This window comes from Syngnathus floridae, chromosome 1 (assembly GCF_059516105.1).
Source record: "Syngnathus floridae isolate MCC-2025c chromosome 1, RoL_Sflo_1.0, whole genome shotgun sequence".
In the NCBI taxonomy this organism is placed as follows: Eukaryota; Metazoa; Chordata; class Actinopteri; order Syngnathiformes; family Syngnathidae; genus Syngnathus; species Syngnathus floridae.
Genome location: NC_142413.1, coordinates 8,191,658 through 8,216,280, shown reverse-complemented (window position 1 = coordinate 8,216,280; position 24,623 = coordinate 8,191,658). Strand labels below are relative to the sequence as shown.

General features: G+C 40.2%; 2 protein-coding genes across 4 annotated transcripts; both read right to left on the bottom strand.

Moving 5' to 3' along the window:
- Positions 1–117: 117 nt before the first annotated feature.
- On the bottom strand, positions 118–5,629 carry stx5a (syntaxin 5A). 2 transcript variants are annotated; one of them, XM_088391156.1, is made up of 12 exons: positions 5,497–5,629; positions 4,876–5,027; positions 4,004–4,074; positions 3,784–3,839; positions 3,626–3,696; positions 3,432–3,548; positions 2,952–3,008; positions 2,781–2,862; positions 1,784–1,870; positions 1,532–1,635; positions 1,306–1,427; positions 118–1,104 (listed from the first exon to the last, which is right to left on the bottom strand). In XM_088391156.1, exons 2-12 carry the CDS (start codon positions 4,936–4,938, stop codon positions 945–947), a joined length of 990 nt encoding a protein of 329 aa, XP_088247282.1. In that variant the 5' UTR covers positions 4,939–5,027; positions 5,497–5,629; the 3' UTR covers positions 118–944. The 2 variants fall into 2 exon arrangements, with proteins under 2 accessions (XP_088247282.1, XP_088247359.1); XM_088391233.1 differs by lacking the exon at positions 1,784–1,870.
- Positions 5,630–9,423: 3,794 nt separating this feature from the next.
- vegfba (vascular endothelial growth factor Ba) lies at positions 9,424–22,655 on the bottom strand. Of its 2 annotated transcripts, XM_088368780.1 has the most exons (9): positions 21,992–22,655; positions 21,786–21,895; positions 18,332–18,383; positions 18,057–18,253; positions 17,895–17,968; positions 17,714–17,749; positions 16,145–16,216; positions 13,720–13,899; positions 9,424–13,147 (listed from the first exon to the last, which is right to left on the bottom strand). In XM_088368780.1, exons 2-9 carry the CDS (start codon positions 21,861–21,863, stop codon positions 13,126–13,128), a joined length of 711 nt encoding a protein of 236 aa, XP_088224906.1. In that variant the 5' UTR covers positions 21,864–21,895; positions 21,992–22,655; the 3' UTR covers positions 9,424–13,125. The 2 variants fall into 2 exon arrangements, with proteins under 2 accessions (XP_088224906.1, XP_088224915.1); XM_088368789.1 differs by lacking the exons at positions 21,786–21,895; positions 21,992–22,655 and adding an exon at positions 18,533–19,486.
- Between the last annotated feature and the right edge of the window lie 1,968 nt (positions 22,656–24,623).

Sequence of the window (24,623 nt, the reverse complement as noted above, 5' to 3'; positions counted from 1 at the left end):
TGCTAAGTTTCATTACAACTAAAATAACAAAATCATGTGTGATAATTAGAAAGGCATTACCTGTCTAATTATATCAAAGCTGACTAATCTTCTTACCCCAAAAGAAAATCCCATAAATGCCAGCACCTCATTATAGTTTTATTATGCACTTTCTGATCAATACACCATTCGTTCTTTCGTCACTATTTGCACTTTGTACACTGAAGGCAAGGCAATCTAAAAAGAAAAGAAAAGCCGGGGGGACAAATGGAAGAATGTTTTGTTTCTTCTTAGAAATTGGTCATTTAAATAACGTTCTGTACATTGTGACGATTCTAAGAGTGAGGGTGCGTGTGCAAAAAGATATCAGACACTTCCAGGTAAAAAACAAAACCCTTCATAAATGCTGATGAACTGAACGAAACCATTTAAGTAAATGTTCCATTTGTTTCGTAACCTGTCTCGACTACTTGCGACCAGCTCCGGTCAGTCAGCAGATTTCGCCTAGGGCTGCAGATGTTCTCACTCACATTTGGCAAATAAAAAAAAAAAAAAACAGAACAGAGTTCACTTCAATAAGTCAAGCTTGGCGAGTTCGGTGAGGGGGGGAAGGAACCTTGAAGCATGCTTACAGTTTGGCTTTGAATTAAATTACAGAAGAACAAAAAAGAACAAAAAAAAAAAAATCTAAATTGAAAGACAGTTTGCAGAATCAAACTATTAAATTGTAGCCATAAACGTTTATGAATAATTGGTCAAAATACAATTCAGAACGGCTTTTAATTCACTCACTATAAAAATGGGGCTTGAAGATAACATCTGCTCTCACACGTGGAAAAAGCTTTCTGCTCTTCAGTGAGATTAAAAGTTCGCATTCCTTCCGTGGGATTCCCAAGCTTACATTTGAAGGTCCATCCTTCACAAAATGTCTACCTTCTTTCGCAGTCTTTGCACATCTTTCTTCCTCACGCGAAGAAGACGACAAAAATGATGAAGAAGACAACCAGGACGAGGAAGATTTTGATCATCAGCCAGCGGTTGGACGACACTGACTGGAAGTACTTGAGGATCTCCGAGTGCGCCGCCTCCACGTTCAGCTGTGTGTCCTCCACGTTTGAGTCGATCCTGAGAAAAAGGTGCAACATAAATATCTTCAAATCGCTGAATTAAGCTTGTCAATTACATTTGACATGATTGATTGATTTTGGCCACAATATGATTGACAGTTTCTGCAAAAAGTAATGACGTGCATGTTAGGTTCACTGACTGGCGACCCCTCCTCTCATCTAAAGTGATTTAGAAAATGTGTGATTGCGTTGGACAAACCTCTGAATGGTCTCCTCCTGCTCTTTGACCATGTGTGCCAACTGTTGGAATATGGAGCCCAGTTCCACAATGGTGCTCTCAATGTTTTGCATGGTGTCCGCGCGGCTTTGAATGTACGAGTCCTGAGAAAACACGTGACATTTTTGTTAAATACAACAATTTTTTTTTTTTTGCAATTACATAGCAAAGCCTGCTCCCGCACTTGTTGCATGCGAGGTAAACCAACCTGATCATCAATGAGCTGGAGCTGGAGGGGGTTGGCCTGAGAGTCCATGTCGATGGCCACTTGGCCCAGGCTCCGGGACTCATCCTGCATCAGGACCGAACTCTCTGCAGGGGAAGAGGGCAAAAGAGACAAGACAAAGGTTCAAAGAGCTCACATTCAGACAGACAAAGAGGCAGGCAGGCAAAGCAGTATAAAGGGGCGGGCTTATTATGATAAACACTCTGAGGAAAGGCAAGCGTTCCAGGGAAATACCTTTTACATTTGAGGTTGTAAAGCCCTGGTAGTCATTGCGCGGCTCGCGAGCTGCATGCGGCTCCTGGGCCCCTTTTTTGCGGCTCCCTAAAATATGTTTTCATTTTTGCATTACTAGAGGACCAAATACAGGGAGTCATTCATAGCTGGGTTTTTCCCCATAAGCATACTGGCACTAAAAGTAAAACGCATTGCAAGTCCTCATGGCATTTCAAGGAAAATGCAGCATTACTGATACAATACCATCACTACAGGGATACTGTATATAAGAAATGTATATAGATTTTAAATCTTTTGTTTCTCTAATTGTTCACAAACCGGAATGTAGAAGTTCTTGAGCACAAACTGCAAAAACAAAAAAGTAATGAACACGTCACTGTTTCTTGATTACAGTATCTAAGTATTATTTTTTTTAACTTCTATTCTGGAATTAAAACAAATGTTTTAATGGTTGAAATAGCAGTTACTAGGTATTTTGGGCTGATACATTTTATTATTTTATTGTATTAATCTTTATTATAGTGTTCTCACAAAAATTTTATTATTTTATTTTATTAATCTTTATTATAGTGTTCTCGCAAAAATCTATAAATGATCTGAGTTTAGCTTGGCGAGGGAGGTCTCATGATTGCTTGACAAGCGATGAATGAATATTGTCATGTACCCTAACCTTTCTTGGGTTCTCAAATAAATTGACATTAAGTAAGAGTTAGTATTCTCACAAAAATCTATACATAATTACAACTTGTTTCATGTAATACATTTTAAACTGATCATTTTATTACTCGAGTGTTTAAAAAAAATCAAATGCTGCCGTGGAGCAGTTGGCCCATCCCTGAGAGTGAGCAGGAGCATGCTATATCATTTACACCCTCTGTGCCACAACTTACTTGTGAATGTCATTGGAGAGCAGTCTCTCACACACAAACACAGAGTGTGTGTGTAGTAGTGTAGGCAAACGGGGAGGAAAAAAAAAAAAAAACAGGAGTGAACTTACTGAAATTATTGGCCATGAGCGGAGACGATGCGGCAGGAGGCTGGGAGAATTGCTCTCTCCTGCTGCGCTGCTGCTTCAGGTTCTGCACGCAAACCGCAAAGAACGCCCTTAAGATGGCGCACATTTCTTCAGAAGATGCCACATTCTATCAGAGCACAAGCCTTTACATACCTCTGTTCTGACCTCAAGGACGGACTTGAAGTCATTGGACATTGAGGCCAGTTTTGACTGGTGAGGAGGAAAACAGAAATATATTTAGGAAAACTCATCACATTCTCTTTTTATGCAAGTCTGATTCAACTACATACATAAAAGGTCAAACAAGGGTGAGCAAAATGCAGTTGATAAATTAAATGAGCAAAAAGGGGCAGGTTTCAATTATCTAAGAGGAAAAAATACAAATAATAACATATTACTATGAGATACTTCATTTTTTTTCATTGCACACACTTTCTTAAATTGTGAGAATGTTTCATTTATTGTATAATTTTCTCTCTTTTACATCTTCTATCATTCAAAAACATTACTATTTATCACAATATAGGCACTTGTTGCATGTTTTGAGCCCCTACTAAAATAATTGTGAAAAGAATAAAACAATGTGTATTAGTGGGTATGTCGTAGCATAATGCATAATGAGTGTGATGGTACCTGTAAAGAGACCACAATGGTGTTGGAGTGGGTTTGGATATGTTTGCCTCCCGGCGCTCCGCGTGATTTGATCAACTCTTGCAGTTGTGCTATCTGTTTGTTTAGGCTATTAATGTCCTGCAAAACATTTGATTAAAACTTTAAAGAATATCACGGGAATAATACGCATATCGCAAAAGTAGATGTTCACATACTTGTTTAATGATATATGTGAGCTCCTCAATCTCCACCGCCTTGTCATCAAATAGCGATTTTCTTTTGGCCACTGCAGAACAAAAACATCATGAAGTATCAGCAAATACACATCGCTAGCAAATACCTACTAGGCAGGAATGCAATGAAAGTAGCTTACAAATTGTAAGTTTTTCCAGCTTGGCAAACGTATTGCTCAGGTCTTTGCCAATTCTCCTGCAAGGTAAAAACAACAAATTAACAACAAATTAATCACCATCAACAAAAGTGCTCTTGCAGTGTTATTTTTTTCCCAGTGTGGCCCAAATATGATGTCACCAAGTAACCCCTTCAAAAAACAGGGTAGGAGCATTTGAGGCAGCCAAATGTGATGTACTTACTTGGCCATGACTGTAAAGTCACTACGCTGCCTGAGAGCGTTGAGAGCTGGTTTACTGGGCTGCACTCCATTCTATCGGCAACACAAAAAAATGAACACCAAAAACGTCAGCGCAAAATATAATCATTAGTTGCAGTCATACCTTAAACAATATACAACTCTATTCACATATAATCACAATTTTAATCTCGAAACTAAGTTTATTTAAAAATAACTGTTTGACATTATACAAATATTTTTTGGGAAAAATTGTCTTCAGTCTTGAAAATATAGTATGCAAGATCGACTACTTTACCCCATAATACAATTTACAGTAAACCACTAAGATATACAAGTCATTTCCTCAAAAATATTTCAGAGTTTTGAGATGCGAACCATTGCTCAGATGCTTTAATCTTGAGCTTTGGGCATTTTTTTTTGTTTTTTTCATGAGCGTTAGATGATGGCAGCCAACAAGTAATGTCAGCTTGGCAAAATTCTTCAAGCAAGGCCAAGTGCTAGCTAGCTCCAAGCTGTTTGCTGTACTGACACTCCCAGGTCAACTTTACTGTCAAACTACATATAAAACAAAGATGACATATTCATTATGATAACCAAAGTCCTTTATCTCATTGCTAACACACAATGCAAGACGCCACAGCTGTGCTGCTGACAGTGTTTTTTAATTTACTTTAAAAATAACATTTTTTATTTCGCCATGTATTTGTTTTCTTCTCAGGGTGATTTCAACACTGCTTCGTGTAAACCCAATTCTTAAAAAAAGGACAAAAATAGAAGTCGACAAGAAACCAAAACTAGAAGTTACAGTGAAAATACACTTTGACAATTATACAGTAAGTGTACAGTTAATTAAAAGGCGTTTTGTGAACCAACCTGTCTGCCTTGGAGAGATTTGCAGGCCGACTGGAACTCGATGGTCCGGTCGCGGCACGTCATCTTGTTGCCGGTAAAACGCTCAGCACCAGCCGGCTTCGAGGTCGGTGGCTTAACAGCTCCTGGATAGCAGCGACGTCCTCGTCGTTGGACTGGTTTGCGGAGACAAACAAAATTCATAAGAAACGTCAATTTAAAAAACGAAAGAAAAACCGTTGTGCCACAAACTCGTTCTGTTTATGAGACGTGGCCGTGCGTCATGGTGCCAACTAAAAAGCTGATTATAAATGCTTAGCCTTTAGCTTGCAATCGGTCTACCTTGATCAACACCAGAAATACAAAATCCAAACAAACCAGGTATTTTAGAGCTACAAAAACATAATGCTCAAGTTAGTCTGAAGTGATGATCAGTGAGTCTTTCAACTCGAAGGCCGTTGCTGCCTACACAGCTGATCGCAGCCTAGCCAACGAAGGCTAGCGTTAGCATCAGAATGCTAACAAGTAGTTTCGTATCATCTATGTATTTGGTATTCACTACACACTCATTTCATCGAATATATATGTCCCGCTCGCATTAAATAACACGCGTGGAATTCTAAACATAAATCAATCGTGACTTACTTGTGGTCAAAGCTACACCATGTTCCTCTCGAAGTTATTGGTGAAAGCGAAAAATAACAAGTGGACGACGCTCCGTTAAAGTGACGATGCGAGGCATTTCCGGTTTTGACGTCACTGCCACGTTGACGTCCAAATCCCACGTAATGAGAAATTTTCGCCACAAGAGGCCGCCACATTCAAATTTACCTTTATGGCGTTGTAACTTTGTTGACCAAAAGCTTTGTAGCAGCGACGTCATTTGATGAAATCATTTCAATTTTGGTGTTGTATATATACATATATAAAAAAACGAAATTATAACCTTTACATAATCATGATGATGGAATTTTTTAACGAATGCTTAAAGAGGCTGAATAATAGATACTATCAAGGATCAGTCAAGAATGCTTGTTTAAAAAAGAACAAATATTGTTTTTAAATAAAATCCAAAATTTTTGCATGATGAATACAAAATAATCAGAATGACAAATGATGAACATGAACATATACAAATATCATGTATCGTGAACATTAAAAACACAAATTAAAACCTTTGTATCAGTATAAAATGAACAATACCATAAAAATGTCAAATTTTATTGTATTTTAAAAACAATTATTTGTGGAAAACAGTCTTCATACTGTTAATACTTTTTACTCAAGAATTTAAGCAAGTTGGGCTTTTTTGACGTAAACATAAGAACCAGAAGGATTTTGAATTTGGAGCCTAATGAGAATCACTTGGATTTGGTTGAATAGAAATACTATAAGTAGACTGACTGAGAATTGTGATTGTGTGCTGTCTCCACTTACAGTCAAATGTATATAATGACGTGACAGATAGCAAGCAAGCCATAGGCTCTCTGATGTCTTCTATAGTGGTACCTGCATCCTCTGTTGGACTTGAGCATGCATGCCCGGACCACAAATATGCCCTCACCTGATTTACCTTGTAGACCCCCTCATGAGCCACTCAGCCACGCTCCCCTTCACCTGTATACCTCCCTGTATTCTTCTCCAGAAAAGTTCACAAACATTGTTCCCACTTCCCACCATGATACTTGACTGTGGTGTGCTTTGAGTCACACTCATATTTTGTCATCCCACAAACACAGCGGGTTGAGTTGGTTCCAAATGACTCAACTTTGGTTTCATTTAGTTTTGGGTTTTTTCCCTCCCAAGTCTTCTCTGAGACTTTCAGATATACACTGGCAAACTTAAGGCGTGCCTGTACATGTGTTTTGTTCGGAAGGCCCACGAGTTCAGTCCAAACTGTTTTCTTGGTGACTGAAGGTCCCAATTGCATTCAGATTTCTGAAAAAGTTCTTGCCGTGTACTTTGAGGCACGCATTATATTCTCATGACCACGGAAGAAGAGTTACCCTAACCCTAACCCTAACCAATTTCGGAACCCATTTTGTCTTCCTGACATCTTTTGACTGCAAGGGGATCACATACCGATTCGCGTATTTTTCATGCATTTTTGACCGATACGATATTCTTACTACTACCACAATCACAAGATTTGAGACTGATAATTTCTTAGTATCGTATCTTGACCATCATGACACCTCTTGTCTCACTTACGTGCTCTACAGCCTGGCTCTCTCATCTGCTTTGCTGTTTGTGCATCTCTTGGCCCTCTCTGCTTTCCTGCCTGTATTTTTCCACTTTGCTGTCATATTTTGCGAACATACTCCCGCCATGATTTCCATGCCCCTGGTTTGTAGTAGCAGCTGTGTTGAAGCAGGTAACTCGTGTTATCTGGCCTGCAAGTGTGTGTTGTCTGATGCTATCAATGCTCCCATATACATTTGCGTGTGTGTGTGTGTGTGTGTGTGTGAAAGAGCCACAAAGAGAGAGCGAAATCAAGTTTGTGATGTAATGATAACAGTGAGCAGAAACGCCGCTTGTGTACGTAGCCTTAGTTGAGCAAGCAGGAAACGTCGTCTGTGAGCACAAAGGACATTTTTTTGTAATTGACAGAACAAACTAACAGCATTATCTCCAACACAAACACGGGCCCCATCCGTCACGGTCCATCGAAGGACGGCGACCTTGAGTTCTCGTGGTCGGGCAGCAAGGATGGGAAATGAGATTTCACCCTTTCCACAGACAGATAAAAACCCACTAAGTCTTTTTTCAAACATATACGGTAGCCACCATTATGTTTAACATATACGATAGGCTGTTATAAAAAACTGTCAACAGACTGGAACCCCCATCCATCCATTTTCTAACCATCTCTATAGACATGTTCTCACATGAGATTTTTTTGATGGTCCGATGAAACGAAGGTTGAACTTTTTTTCCCCCGTTCGGTATGTTTGGTACAAACACAACCAGAATCTTCACCTTACCCACAGTGAAACCTGGCAATATCAATCTTTGGGGCTATTTTTGTTTAGTTGGAACTGGGTGGAGGTAATTATGAGCTGTTCAAAGCAGCAGCCAGTGTTGTTAAAACAAAACCTGCAAATGCCATGAAAAGCCTACTAGAAGAATTGAAAATGATTTTGAGGAATGAAATGACAGGTGTGTTCTGACTTCTATTTAACATAATATGAACTGAAGTAATTGGTCAATTCTTAACACCGTCACTACATCCCAGGTTTTAAAAGGCACTTTGTGCAGCCACATTGTTTAATATTTTTTTTTTATTAGTACTTACTGTTTCAAAGATTTTTTTTTTGTTTAAATTCAATGAAGTGACATGGGTTATTACAAAAACAGTATATAAACAGGGGGGTGTTGACTTTATATACTTGCTCAGTAAACCATTGCAATAAATACAGACTGTTAATTCCTTACAAATTCAGCATGGTCAGTCAAATAATTATTTCCCCTCACTTTATTCTATCTGATAATTATTTCATTGGTTTTAGCACAGTAGAAGGTTGGGTAAAAAAGAAGAAATAAAGACATCCTTTTTTTTCTTGATGCATGACTCACTCTGTCTCTTTCACTCCCCATCTCCCTCATCCAGCAGCTATATATAGTACTGGAATGATGCCCTTCCATGCAGACAGACAGATTTGTTGGCAGCAGTGATCCTCTCCTATCTCCGACGTCACTCCTCTATTTTATTATTAATTAAGGATAACAACAACAAGAACATCATACATGCTCATCAGTTGAAGTTTGCACGGTGGCTACAAAAGTAATACAGTGCGGCAACAAGCACAATAACGAACATATCTATCTATCTATCTATATATACAGATAGATGTATATAGTTTCTGTACAAATTGCATGTGAATGATGAAGGGTTGACGTTGAACTAAAATAGAGCATAATTAGCAGATGTGTAAAATGCAGCCAAAATTGAGAATTCCATTGGAAGAATTTTAGGAATGTGACAACTAGTTCTCTGTTTGTCCTGAATGAGCTGAACAGTTTTAAGTCGTAATGGTTGAGAATTATGCAAGGAAGGGGGTTGTTTCTAAAACATCTCTTAGATTAGTACTTGTGAAAATGTGGGAATTTGAAGAATTTGGTAAACAATTCCGTGGACATCCTGAATGATTTGAAAGTTGGAATGGTTTTATTTGGTGGATAAATTTAGGAAACAAATTTTAATTTAGCAAATAAATAATGAAACCCTGACTGGGAGTGAACAGCAGCTATGCATGGGCAAAAATTCTGAAATATGAATAAGTTACCAAAGTGTCATAAAATACCACTTTTTCTTTGTAAGTACAACAAAATTAAATTGGACTATTTTGCTTATATCCATATTGACTGTGTTCAGTTTGTCCTCGGGCAGCTTCTGACTCAGCAGAATAGATAAGGGGAGGAGAGGCAATAATATTGTGTCTCAAAACACACACACATGCACACACACGCACGCACACACACAATTCTCTGTCACCAACTAGCAGGATGACAATGTCATGAAAATAATCCTGTTTGACTTCCATTACCGTAAAACGAGACAAATACCAGAGCTTTATATGAAAAATAAGACGATTCCTTTAATAACATCTGTAACATGATGGTTGTATCACTTCCAATACATTGGATGCAGTATATTGTACACTCGGACACGGAGTTGATTTATTCAACAAGTATGACATAGACCTGTATTGTTTTTCTACAAGGACATTATTAAAGGGCACAAATGGTGTAGCAGCAAAAAAGATTTGTTGAGGCTACAGTAGTACAATGTATCTGCAGCAGCAATCACAACACATACACAGTACATGGCTAAGGCAGTGGTTCTCAAACTAGGGTCAGCAAGCTGTTACTTGGGGGTCTGCAAACTAGTTTCTAATAAACAAAAACGGCAATAACGTTGACAAAACAAATCAATCACTTCTGCCCACCGCAGCTTCAGGCCAATTATGAAAACATTTTAGACTTCAGCGTGCCTCAAGACATTTACTTTCAAAAATACAGCACCTTCCTTTTGTAGTCCACAGTCCAGAACAAAGACATTTTCCAGAACATATTTTCCTAACCCTGACCATACAAGTTTCATGAGAATAAAATATGACTCAAAGTGCTTTAAATAGTTAGAACAACCACCTCCTGTTAAATTGAATTAAGCTATTTTAGTTATTTTTTATTAGTAGTAGGTTGAGGGGGGGGGGGGTCCCTGTAAGGGGCTGCCGGACCCAGAAAGTTTGAGAACCCCTGCTCTAAAAAATGCACTATGTCATAGACATGGGGTTATAAACGTTTAGTAAGGTCTGTTACTACATAATTATGACCAAGAGATTTTTACAGTCAACTGTGCTGATACAAAGCACACAAATACAGACATTATTGGAATATATCAAGCTGTTGAGATGCTGAAATGTCAACCGTGTTCATTTCTGCTTGGATTTAGTATTAAAATAAATTTTTTTTAGACATGAATAAGTAACATCCAGACCTCTAAATGCCCTACCCCTGCTAGCGTTCCTGAGAGCTCAGCACCTCGTCTCCTTCCACTGGAATGTTTTTGTTGTGTGTGGTTTTTCTGCAAGGATAGCATTTACTGCCTACTGTATGTGCTTTTTGCAACAGTGCAATCTGAACCGGCGGATACTGAACTGAGCTTTATAGCACAAAAACAACAAAAATGTTTCATTATCATATGACCCTATATGACTTTGTTGTGCAAAATTGTAAGTGAAGAGCTGTATCTGCGGGAGCAAGAGTTTAATTTTTGCAAGGGCAAAAATTTTAAGTAATTCAATTTTTGCAACAGTTGTTTTAGCATCAAGCCATACTCATTCTGTGGATTGAGTGGGAAAACAATCAGTCTCAGTTAGCCACAGAATAAAGATTGAAGCAGAATTTTAAGAGCAATATAAAAGCCTAGAGATGCTATAGATAGCTTGGCAAAAAGCAAAGTTAAACAGCCAATCTCAATCTGGCTATTCAGGGGACAAATATTTGAAATATTTACAAAATAAAAAAATTAAGAAAGGCTTTGAAGTGATAATTTGAGCAACTCTAATGTCCGAATGATCAGTGCTAGTCTAGCACTAGTTTAGCATATAGCAGGGCCGAACAAATAGCAAAAAGTTTAACCTTATTGGGAAAACAACCAAAGCTCAATATCTGCAAAATCAGAATCTTAGAAGAATCTCAAAGTCTAATTTCCGAGTGATGCTATAGCTAGCTCATCTTAAAGCAAAGCTGAACCATTGACCTCATTCTGTTCGGAAAGCGGAGCCACGTTTTAAGAATTTAATGGGAATACAAAACCAACGTCTCAAATAGCTGCTAAATTTATAAAACAAAATTACTATTTACTTACAAAATAGTATTTCCTGCGCAAATTATACCAACAGTATTTCATGGTCATTAATGATTACATTTTGTCCATGAAATAGGTAGGGATAACGTATGTATGTATATAAATAAGTAAGGTATAATGTACATACGTACGTGTATGTTATATATTGTGGCTACAAAAAAAAAATCCCAACGTAATATCTAGGGGTTCTGTAGCACATGGTGTCGGGCTCCAAAATAAAAAAGATCATTTGAGCAGTCATCATAACTTCTACATACCATAAACATGTACTTATTGATAAAAACACCTCTCAAAAGGTTATGAATGTTGTTACATTATGAATAAGTTCTTATAAAGAGGTAGTGATTGATGCAATGACTGACATTTTAACTTGGACATAAAATTATAAATATGGTATTTGTCATACAGTGTCTTTAGTTGAGGCAGTCCCTCAATTCATTCATTTACGCCGGAGTGCACATGAAGCCAGAGGCAAAATTGTGTAATTGTAAGCCTTCCAAAAAAGTCAAAGAGCCAAATCTGACAAAAAAAAAAAAGCTTGCTGACGTTTTGGTCCGTAACGTCAGTACAGGTCTGCTCTTATTAATCCGACTCTGGTTTTTACAGCTTCAGTTACGGCCTGCCATGGCAATACGGTTTCAGTTTTGGTTTGCCACAAAGATACGGCTCTGGCTTTCATACTGTCATGCAATACAGGGGCGACTTTTAGTAAATAGCAACAAAACAGCTCTAGCTTTTGGTCCGTCATGTCAATACGGCTTCAGCTTTGGCCTGTCACGTCATGTTGACTGACAACCCAATAGAGGCCTCCTTTGTCTATTTTACGGCAAATGACATCCCAAAATGGTGGTCTGCTAAACCCAAAACAAATCACGTTCCCGCCTTTTCCTTTCACTGCTTTTTAGTGTGATTAACTCATTTTAATGTATACCGATTACTCCTGTTTTTTGGTGAGACCTGTCCATTTGGACTCAATACATTTGGGGCCACCCGGTGTGATTCTTTATGCGGACGGATTACGGACAAACACAACAAGACATTCAAGCGACGTGAGAAAATTATAATAATGGATAAAATTAAGGCTTGTGTAATAAAAAAGAGGCATGTTATATAGAAAAAGACAAATAAGATTATGGCTATACCTGTGTTTGTTTCACATTGTATGTGAGTGCTATTCGCACGGCTGCTTTAACTGGGAATGTGTGTGCGTGCAAAGCAGTGGACAGACGCCAGAGCTCATTATTGTCATTCTTCTCACTGCCTAAAAGCGAGGCAAAGCGAGGCGAAAAGCGGCCGCTTTCAATACGACGGAAAAGACAAGAGACAAAAGGGCCCAAATTAAAACAAGTGCTGCAAAAGGCTCGCCCGTGCTCATATGCTTTTGGGGGGTAACCCATCTGGGGTCTTTCAGAGCCAGACCACACAGATATATTCAGCACCACTATAGGTCCAAGTACACACACATTGCATGAGCGTATCCTATGTCCCGTCCGGCATGTCTGAGTGTGTGTGCGCCTTTTATCTGATTGCAGCGCTTTTTTTGCAATTCATACAACCACTGGCCCTGACGTGAACCTGGAAAAATCAAGAGGTCCACTTCATCCATGATAGCCCCAATGGTCTCCAAGCAACTGCAAAGCTGGGAGTCCACTGGGGAATGTTTATCCATAAATCATAAATCAGCGGCGTGGTCCCTGCACTCGTGCGAGGTGTTTAGTGACTGGACGTGTCTGCGCACGTTATGTGTACTGTACATGTGGAGATGGACGCACACACGCACACACACGTATGATGTACATGTACAGTGCTACAGTGGCGGCTTAACCAGAAAAAGCTAGTACAGGCTGTGTGCTAATAATACTTCCTTTGGGTGGAGAGGACGAGGTGAAAAGGAGGACGCGTCAAGTCCTCCTGGCGTCACACCTGAAAGCGAGCACAGAGGAGAATAAATTAAAATGTGATGTCTGCTATTCAAGCGACATGGAGAATTGGCTTTTTAATGGTTCATATTCAATTTTGGGCTTGCCAACCCATAAAGTCTGAAATTAAACAGCCAATTAAATATTATCTGCTTACTTCTGCAAATGTTTCTGTGAGCAAGATCTCGCTTCCTGGATTTGAAGGTGAAAATCCCTAAGTGACACAATTCAGAGACACTATCATGCAGACTCACCACATCCAGGCGTTGTGCCCTTCCTATTATGTCAAAGCTAAAAGGTAAACCGAGCGGCAATGACACAGCGGATGCCAAATAAGACCACTTAATTCCAAAAATGCTTCTGCAAGCAACCCATTGTTAATTTTTGTCCAACTGTGACAAAGCAGTAGGGCTAATCTACGTAGGCCCGCCCCCACACAGAGTCTCCCCACCCTTGACTTGGCAGCCCCACAGTGGGTGGTTGTTTCCATCTTTTTGAAGGGCAGAAAAACACAACTAGCCAACCGCGACGACACATACTGTATACATCCGGTATGTGTTTGCAGTTTGCACCAACCTGCACCGATGAGGGTTGAGTCGCCGATGTTTTCGGTGGCAGCTCTCAGCAGTAATTCTGCAGAGACACCGACATGACTCCGCATCCAGCGTCCACTTCCTGCCTCGGCACGGTCGACAAGATGGCCGCGAGGTCGGCGGAGGAGAAGTACTGGTGGGGGTGGAGGAGAAAACAAGAGTCCTGGTGACGACAAACAACAGTTGGGTGATTAGGTCCATTAACCTAGTAGGGCTCTGAGATCTGCAGACTCAGGTCAATTAGTGGAGCTCAGAGTTCAAAGTAAACATGGTGAAGCAGCAATTAGCTGTTATGCTGTTTGCAAATGGAATAAGCTGCCAACAGAAGTGAAGTCAGCCCCAAGTGGAAATGGTTTCAAATCCAGGTTAGAAATGGCCAAATGATAACTGAAACAAATTAGAAAAGAGGAAGTGTGTAGTAGCTTTTGGGGTACCCTGTACTGTTTAGCAGCTTCCAGTGCCCGATGACTCCTGTGGCTCAAATTAAATGAAACATCCACAGTGAGAAACTTGTGACTCTTCCTATTTCATTCTCAGCTCAAACCCCCAGTGCTCACGGTTTTTAGTCTGGTCGATGAGACGGCGATGAGAAAAGTGTCTCCATTTGCGTCTTCCCAGGAGGCTGGTGGATAATGAAGATACTTAATGAGGCAGAGAGAGTCCATCTTTGTCCAGGGCCGCCGTGACCACGCCTGCCGCTGGCACGGACAGAGAAGGTGGCATTTGGGAGCAAATTACACAGATTTCACCCCTGCTAGAGCTCAAATAAAGCCCGTTGGGGGTGATGGATGGGTTCTGAGGGGACATCACACCCAACACGGAGTCCCCTCTGACCTCCCTGGGGCCCCGATATAAGTGATGGCCAAAAGATGCGGTCATCCTTTTATCCCTCCAAACGCTCTGCATGCGGTCATGGGAATCATGGTGCTAAACACACATGTCAATCTCGTGCCATGGTGCTACAAGGTTTTCATTGTGCTTGGTGTTAGAACTGTGGCTTCTCACACACTTCACACCATCGAAGTGCGATTACACATTGAGTCGCTAAAGACAGACAATACACACTCCCATGTTTATACTGTATGCCTGTATAAATCCATTTAAGGACTGAACCACCGACCTACAGAAACGACAACTATCATGTCATGATCCACTGATGCGTGTTTCTGTTTTTTTTCTCCGTCAGTTAGTGCTTGCCTGCGTTTTTTGTTTTTTTTTCACCTGGGAGCTCAGTAGCCACAGAAGGATTGTTCCTTTTTTTTCCACCGTTTATTGTCTTGCACCCAAGCTGGATACTGCTCCTACTTGGATGCCATCAATTGCATTTAATGATATTTCCCAATGCACTAGATGTGAGTGAGTAATAGCTATTCATTTGGGTATATTTGCATTTACTTTGTCAATGATGCACACAGGTGTCAAATCCAGGTCCAGAAAGTAAAGACTTTTCCACAGTTTGGCTATGACTACAATGCGGCCTGCGACACAAATGAGTTTGACACCCTAATCAAGGGGGAACCTTATTAATATTGTAGTGTACGTGGATAATATATGTGGCGAGGCCTGATGGGAGGCATATGACATTGTTGAGTAAAGGTTAGTGTCTGCGTGTGAGCTGTGGCCGACCTCAGCTCAGATTGTGTTTTTGTGTTCGACTGTTCTGGCATTCAGTAAATTCAGTAAAAAAAAAAAAAATCTGAATAACAGGGATTTTTGTGATATACAAGTATTTGTTGAACCATGATATGACATGTATAAATGCACATAAGGATTGCCATTTCAAATCCGTTTCAACTCTACTTTTGTACTTTTCTCTCTTACCTGTCACAGGTACCACATATGGAAAAGAATGAAATTTAAATGAATTATTTCTTGCATGACAAATAAATAACATTATTATTGTCCTCCATTCTGCACTGTTATTTATTGTCCTCCTTTGCACTGCCCAGGGTGCTGTGGAGTGTTAAATGTTGGCCACAAAGGCGCATTCTGTTCATCCCAACTGTATACACGCGACCACAAAGATCTCTTTGAGTCGCGAGTATCACACAGAGGTGAGTGAACTTGTGTGTGTACGTGTGTGATTGCGTGTGAGTGTGTGTGTGTGTCAGACCTTGACTAATGCGGCTGTAAAAGAAATTGTCCAAATAACTGTGTCAAATAACGAAGACCAGATAACCTCTCATCCAAACACGCAAAGAGGATCTGTTCGAATACACACTACAAATACAAACTCCATCTCCAAGGAAAAGATTTGGAATTGATTATCATGGAGGTGGGGTAACGGTTAGCATGTACGCCTCACACTTTCTAGGATCTTGGTTCGAATCTACAAGTCAGCTGTGATTGGCTCCAGGACAAGTGCTACAGAAATTGGATGCACGGATGGATAATCGACATGAACCTACGCATTTCGGACGCCTTCAAATGTCTTCGCTCTTCGCCCCTTTTTCTTGACTCTTGTTGGCTTGTGATAGGGCCTGAAAATGACAAGCAAAAGAAATGTTTGTTTTGGACACAGGACCTCTCGTGTTGTTTATTTTGCCAATTAAAAAAAAAAAAAAAGCTTCATTTGAAATTTTTGGGTTTTGGAACATTTTTATCTGATTTGAATCTTAGCAACATTTTAGGCTTGATACTGACAATCTTTGTTTAGTCACAATATTGTGTGCGGTAGTTCAGAAGGGAAACAGCTAATTCTGCCGCTAGTTCCAAACTCCTCGTGAACATTTAAGACTAACTCCTTGGGTGTCTATTTTTTAAAAAAAAAACAACACAACTGGCTTTTATGCCTTGGAGTTCAACACAGCACGAGACTTGAGTCCTTATTTTAGTATTTGATTTTATTGTTTTAAATTACAGAGTATTATAATTATAGAGATTTCTATTTATGTGCAGCACTTTGTTTGAAGCGCCATTGTTTGAGTGCTTTCTAAATATAATTGAGTTGAGTTTATTACGCAGTATAAATTTTCAATCTAGAGCTAGTTATGCCAATAGTCAGCTATCAATTCAACATTCGATCAAAATGTGTTGAATTGGTCATTTCGAGTACAGTACACCATTCATGCATCATTAATGCCCATTTTTTCCTTGTCATGTAGTACTTTTAAACACCTATACGAATGTTTAGAAGATGAAACTGTCTTGTAACAGATTCCCATAGAACAAAATGTAAACATCCACCGCTTTCAAAATGTATTTTTGGCTTCTTTTTTGAAGCTCAAATTATGATGGGCTCAAATTATGACGGGCTCATTTAGCGGCACAGCTGGCACACCATCAGGATCCTAATGTCCTATGTTGTCGTCCATTAAATCGACGACGACGGCGGCGGATGCGTGACTGCGCTCCATCATTACCAGTGTGTGTGCGCACACAGCAGGCCAGATAAAATCATTACTATGGTGACAACAGGATGCGGGTCACCCCAGGGGATGCTGGGAGGGAGTCACACAGATGCTAACTCAATAAGGGACATTAAACAGGGGGACCAAATTTCAAACACATGTTGAACTTGCACACGTTTTTACCCATGGATGACATCGTGCAGGTTGGTCTTGCAAAAGCACCCGCGTGCGTAAAACCTTACTGAGTCATTAAACAAATGTATACACACACATACAGCACACATTGGAACTCTGTATTTACGTCCATATCCAAACAGGAAACGAGGCGTTATAAATATGACCGTCCTTTTAGGCTGCAGGCTGTTTCCAGATCTAAACATGCTTAGCTCCTCACACAAGGATTGCTTTCGTATGATTAAACTTGTGCATATTACATTTACAAATATTAATGTTGTCCTACTTTGAGCTGTGTTGGAAAAACTATCCATAGGCTTAGACCTGTGGTGAAATTTTGTAGGATATGAAAGTAACATTTACCAACAATGTGGGCTGTATTAAGCTTTTTGTATGAGCTCACAACACTCAAAAGTCCAAAATGGAGTAAATAAAGAAAGCCAATGAGTATACCTCGTAGTTGGTGTCAGCTGGAGCTGTTCTTTTAACCTGCAAATAGACATGATGCGATTGATGGACAAAAATATGTATTCATTTTGCTAGTGAGAGGAGCTTCAAAGTGAAATCTGCAAAGATGATTAACTGTGGATTATTAATTATTGTAAGATCGTAAGTGTGTGTGTGTGTTTCTTACCGGCACTCACACTGGCTGTGTTCCACAAAAGTCAGCTGAATGAGCTCATGTTTCATGAAGGAAGTTCTCATCAACTACACACACAAAAAACACTCATGAAGGCCAGCTTTCCATCTCACAACATGATGTGTTGAATACTTGTGTGTGAGCCTGTGCGTGTACCTCCATGGTGAGCGTGTGCGTGAGCGAGGGCACGCACTCCATGGCCTCGTCGGCACAGCAGCCGCCACATCTCCTCACTGCCACGCAGGAGGGCACAAAAAGGTGGTGCGTCTCCCCCGGCAACTCCCGCCAGACCTCCACCAAAGTTTCTCGGGGCTCGCAGCCGCTGCGGGAGTACACCTCCAACCACCGCCGCACTGAGTGAGGATGAGAGTCACCACAGATTGGACGATGGGAGGCAAAGGGGACAACTCTGCCGGGAACTGGCAATTTACCTTCTCGACCTTCTCTGGATTTGGACGAGTCGGTGGGACGCCAGTGAGCCAGCTGGTGGAACAGAGAGAGGGGGAGAAAAAAGTCAAAGCAATCTTTTCCTGACTGGAAATAAGAGTAAACAACTGAGGTCACGTGGTTGCACAAGTGCGCACATCCTCTCGTCATTGGGAATGTGACTGAGTAAAGACCTGAGAATTTACCATTCACATTTAGATGCTTGCTAAGTGAGAGTTAGCATAAGCTGCCATTGTTTAAAGCGCTTCTAATTAACCCAAAATCAATTGTAGCTGTTCAAGTAGGCTTTTTCTGACCGACATATAGTAACGCCGATAAACATTCACTAGATGTTCTCTACAGGGGACGGGGGAAATGTAGAAAATAATTCCCGGTGAAATCGCAAATCACCCAAAAATCAATTATTATCTAGCCTGGTACGGGGGGGGGGGGGGTCTAAGCAGGTTTCAGGGGGGGCAGTACCACCGCAAACCACCTCTAGCTCCGCCAGTGCTCAAAATGCGAGCAAGTGATTGATGTCACATGCCTATATCAGAGTTTATTTGCTTAAGGTTAATATAAGTGAGGAGTTACACAACTGTGTTAATGTGGTTGCATAAGTGCGCAGACCCACTTGTAACTATATTTGTGACAGCAGTCACACCGGTTACCATTGATCTTCATAGCCATCGACATTTATCGATTATTATAAATTTCAGCTGCTTTGGATTTAGGCTGCTTCCAAAAGAAATAAAAAGCACCACAAGAAAGTGAACAAAGATAATTCAGTACACACTCATACAGTCAACACCTTTTACTATTCACACAAAGTTTTCTGTCTTCTCTCATGATTCAGAGCTGTCAATCAACAACACACATTTGCACTGCTCTCAAATCAAATCAAGTGTACTTCAGGCAATGGAGTGGGCTGGTGTTTCAAAAGGAGTCTTGAAATCATGAAAGAATTTCCTGTTAGATAGCACCCCGCGGCCCCTTTTGAACGCAAGAAGTTAGTTACGACAAAATGAAAGGATGGAGGCCGCCAGATCGGGGGCCCCTCGCTGTAAATGTGTCTGACATTAGATGCTGACATGACGAAAAATATTTGTCGTGGAAAGGTTTGGGAGGGTTGCCGAGCTAGAGCTTGCTACCTTTGCACCCTTGCCCGCCCACCCACTGCAAAGTCTCTCATGACGAGCAGAGTGAGAGTCTGTGCCACTGGGATTAGGAGTTCAATAGGCAAGACACACATTTTTACAAGGACACATGCTGCAGCTTGTGTGGCCAAAAACTCACCAGATCACCCTGTTAAAGTCTTTTTTTAATCCCAAAACACAGTTTTAATTATTTTATATGGCAATGTTTGAATCTTGTGTCGCAAGCTCCTCTTTGTAGCAAGTTTTGAAAATGTGTGTCCATCCACTTATGTCACATTGACTTTCATTCATTTGAAGGATGACAAATTATTAACCTGGCACATATTTTAGCATGCAAGTTTAATAAATCTTATTAAACCACGATGCACACAAAATACAAACAAAAATCCAATAACTATGTGTGCGTGTGTGTGTGTTTGTGTGTATAAAAAGGGGTGGAAGGGTTTAAAAGGGGCCGACCGAACAAAGTCTACATTCCCTTATGAGTGGCCTTGGTCTTTTTCACACACACACACACACGCACGCAGACACACACACACACACACACACACAGACACACAATTATATTAGTCATATGAATACGCTATATAGCTCAACTCATTCCGTTTTTTTAAGTCATCACTTTGCCATCAAGGTGCCCAACACACCTATGTGCAAAGAAACAAACAAACACAGACAGACAGACAGACAGACAGACAGACAGACAGACAGACAGACAGACAGACAGACAGACAGACAGATACAATCTGCAAAGATCAATTTCCAAAAACATGCACAAATTAAGACTCAAATAATAAGCAAAGCATCTATTGCTGTTGTTAGCCTCATTTTTAGCATTCTGCCAACAAAGCCCGAAGAATTCTGCCTAGCAACAAGTGAGCACGCAGATGTCTTGGAAGCATGTTAAAAATAATCAAGGTCATGTAGCGTCTGGCTTCATGAATGAGTAAAACATACAGTATAGAGTTAGGCCCGGCTCCCAGCGCGCCTCACAGCACTGAGTGTTCCTGATAGACTTTTCCAGACATAAATAAAGAAAACACATCGTCGACCTACTCGTGAGTGTGAGGTGAAGATGAGTTCACATGTTACATTCACCCAGTGACTGACACGGGTAATAATGTCTTGAAAAAAAACAATGACACGTGCAATCGGTACAACCAGTTACCTTGTATTGTGACAACACAACGTGTAAATTAGAAACACTTTTGGCTTGCCAGATTTTTGTTTAGCTCTTCAGCTACTTTTCAAAATACAAACTGGCAGATCTACTGGTTGTTACTGACAGTGACCCGTTATCACTTAATGGGTAGGTAAATAGATTATAATCTTTACAGATTAAATCAGGAAAATGAAGGGATGGTATCCGTTAGCTATGTCAGGTTGCACCGATTTAATGAACAGCTAAGGTAACACCATAATGAGCCAAAGCCAACAACGTGCGTATTCAGTTTTTATCATGGTGCCATTTCATCATGAACTACACTACATTGTGACAGATATATAAAATAAATAGATTCGTAGATAAAGATACATAGACAGATATATAGGCTACCGTAGATTTATGGATGGAGATTTATATAGAAACAGCAATAGCCAAATACGGTATTGTATATCAATTTCTAAATACTAGATACATGTTGACAGATTTATAAATGATAGATTAAAACAGAAATATGTGTAGATTTGTTGCTAGATAAAGTAGTAAACTGATTTAAAGATACAAACACCGTATGGAGATTTTCCGACAGATAGTTGTATAGACATATATTCTGACAAAGACAATATTCATAGACTAATAGACTATAGTATAGATTTATATAGATTTTTAGAGAGATATACTTATACTGAAGAGACAAATTTAGATTTATATATTGTAGATGGAAGAGAACTAGACAGACAAATTGCAGCGGAGATAGATTGGCAAACATTGGCTGTTGTATATAGTAGACCAAGAGATAGATAGATAGATAGATAGATAGATAGATAGATAGATAGATAGATAGATAGATAGATAGATAGATAGATAGATAGATAGATAGATAGATAGATAGATAGATAGATAGATAGATAGATAGATAGATAGATAGATAGATAGATGGTGTTAAGGTGACAGGTGGTCATTGATCTGCAGTAGGATGATTTGCACAGATAAAATATGGAATAAAACACACCGTGATCATCAACGCACGAAGTATAGCACATGCTTGCAAAGACACTTTAGAGGTCAGATGATCCACATACGCACGCACGCACACACAAACGCGCGCGCGTGCACGCGACGCACACATCCATACGTTACCTTGGCGTGTGACGTCGGGATTGTGGTGAGCAGCAGGAATTGAAACATTCCTAGAATAACTTGGAGCATAATCCCCATTGTATGCACGGGAGTCCTATGGAACCGGCAAACTACAAATAATAACAATTTTGGATCATTTATATCCAAAGATGTCTGTCTCCGTATGTGCGTGTCCGTGTGTCCTCCGTGACCGAGCAAAGACGCACCAAAGCCGGCGTTCACTCTCCAGCCTCCCGGCCGTACAACGACATCCTCCGTGGCATCTTTATCTTCATCCGGAGGTGTGCAACTCTCATGTTCTCGTGGATATTCCTCTCTTAATCTTGCCAATCTCCAACATATCGACACAAAATGGTGATTGTAATCAAGAGACTTGAGTGGGGAAAGTTTGGATTTTATATTAGGGCTTGTCTTCTCTTCGTCGCCAAATCTTCCTCATAGGGCGACTAGAAATGATTTAAAAATCCATTCAATGAGATGCTGGATCGTGCGGAGATCCACCGCATGACGAAGAGGGGGCGGGAGGGAGTGGGAAGACAGTGCCGCATATGGCGTCCCAAGATCGGTCACACTGTGTCCGTGATGTCGCTCCCTTGGAACACGCCACCGCTCTGAAATCCTCTTTAAAAATAACACAAATGATAAGAAACGGGCAGGTCCAACTGTGGTAGAAGTACGTAATGATGTTCGTCCGGTCCCACCAAAAAAGGGGGGAGAGAATGTGTCAGCGCCAGAGCAGAGCAGAGCAGTCAGTGTTCATTTGTTGTAGTCGGCCAGCTCGTTTTCCCTTTTTGCCCTTGAGACGCACACAGCGGAAGGAGCATTGCAACTTTTTTCCAAAACCGGACCGGCAGGCAGCCGCTCTGGATACAGGTGCTAGTGCGGTACGAGTGGCCCCACGGCAGGGGTCACAGGGGGTTGCATGTATATGTATGCATGCAGCATGCATGGGGCCCCTTGCCAAAGGGGAACACGGCCAGAGTTGCCACAGAGGTCACGTCCTCTGTCATTCTTTTTTCCTTTCTTTCTGAAACGGCGATCCTTGAGTATTAACTACTTTCCAAGTATGTGTTTCCAATTGGATTAACACAAGCAACAATTCAATAAAAATACAGTACAAAATTTCTATTTTAAAATAAACCTTGTTTGACTAAGCACTATACTCAGTCTGGATGCAGAAGGAGTTTCAGAGACTCCAATAACACCACAAAAAGTTTCTTTTTGTTCCCACTGGTTACCAAGACTGCGTGTACGGTATTTGCATGAAGGCATCACGCCTTCCCACCAAAACAGGAATTTCAACCACAATTGTGTTTTTCATCATTTTGTCATGTCAGAGACCTTTCAATAAAATGGGACACATGGTAACTGTTTTAAATTGCGTAAAAATGCACAATGTTGAAATTAGATTCATCGTTATCTTAATAGCATGCCTAAGTCGTGTTTTAAAGTCTTCAGAAAAAAAAGAATTCACTATCAACCCATATTTGAACTTTTGCGTATAACCATGACCTCAATTACTGAGAATTCACACAGACGTAAAAAAAAAAATAGCAAGCACTTTGTTTTTTCGATTAATATTGCAAATATTGAGTAAGATTACAATATTATACTGTCATTTTTTCCCTTAATTTATAATGAAGTTGACTGAAGTAGCACCTTGAAGATACGCGTGACCCAATTTTTGATTTTTTCAAGACACAAGCTGTCATTTAGTAGTTTGGCAAATTGTGAACAATTTGTTAAAAGGAATCTTGAAGTTGTTTATGCCACTCCCAGTTAAAGTTTAGAACAATAAACAAAGACAATTGCATTTGTATATAAAAAACAACCACAGATTGTTTAGACTGCTTAGATTAATACGCACAATGCAAAATGCCAAAGACAGACTTACAAATAGAATCTGTAATCGTGGTGCGACAACTTCTTCAAGCAACAGACATTTCAAGAAAGACAATAATTAAAGGCATATAGTCTTTATCCTCTGTGAAAAATGAATTTTAACTTTACCGAGTCACTTGGTAGTAGTGAAAATCTTCATTTTTGGCTTCATGACTGCCCCCCGGTGGCCTAGTTGTTCCTCCAAGAAAATCGCCGACCACTAATTGTAACCTACAGAGACAGTGAGTGCCATTAAACTTTCATTATGAACAAATGTTATTACGTTTGAGGCCACTTGAGGTCAGCAAAGACAAATCTGATCTATGAAATTCAGTAAGGCATGACTTTCCTCAATTACGAGATTCGTTAAAACGTTAGCTCCAGCCTCAGGTGGCTGTGAGCGTGGATTACAATATCAATGCCACCCAATAAAAGGCTTTATTGGCCGTAATTCGCAAAGAGTTTAATGGTGCGATCAAAAGGGCAAGCTTAATCGGTCTGGCGTTCATTCGTTTACCATGTCAAATAAAACCAAACACATCAATTACAAGAATATAAATAAGAAGATATAAATAAAGGGAATGCAGCTGGTTTCATGGCTCACTGAAGAGCTTTCGTTTCGTTTGGCTGAGAGTATAGGAAACCAACTATCCGTTTTCTGTAGTGCTTGTCCCTCATTAGAGTGGCCACTGAGCTGGAGCCTATTGCAGCCCACTTTTGGTACAACCTATACTTACAAAAACAAGCATTCACACACACCACATGACAGTCTTCAATGAAGCCAACATTGAATTTTGCAAATGTCAGACGAAAATTGAGATTCAAACCCAGAACCTCTCAACCGCGAGGCAGATGTGCTAACCACAACCCAACCAAGCCGTTGCTTAATAAACCAAGTCACTAATTTCCCTGTGATACTAAGATCTTTATCATCTCCCGCACAATGGCGCAGAGGAA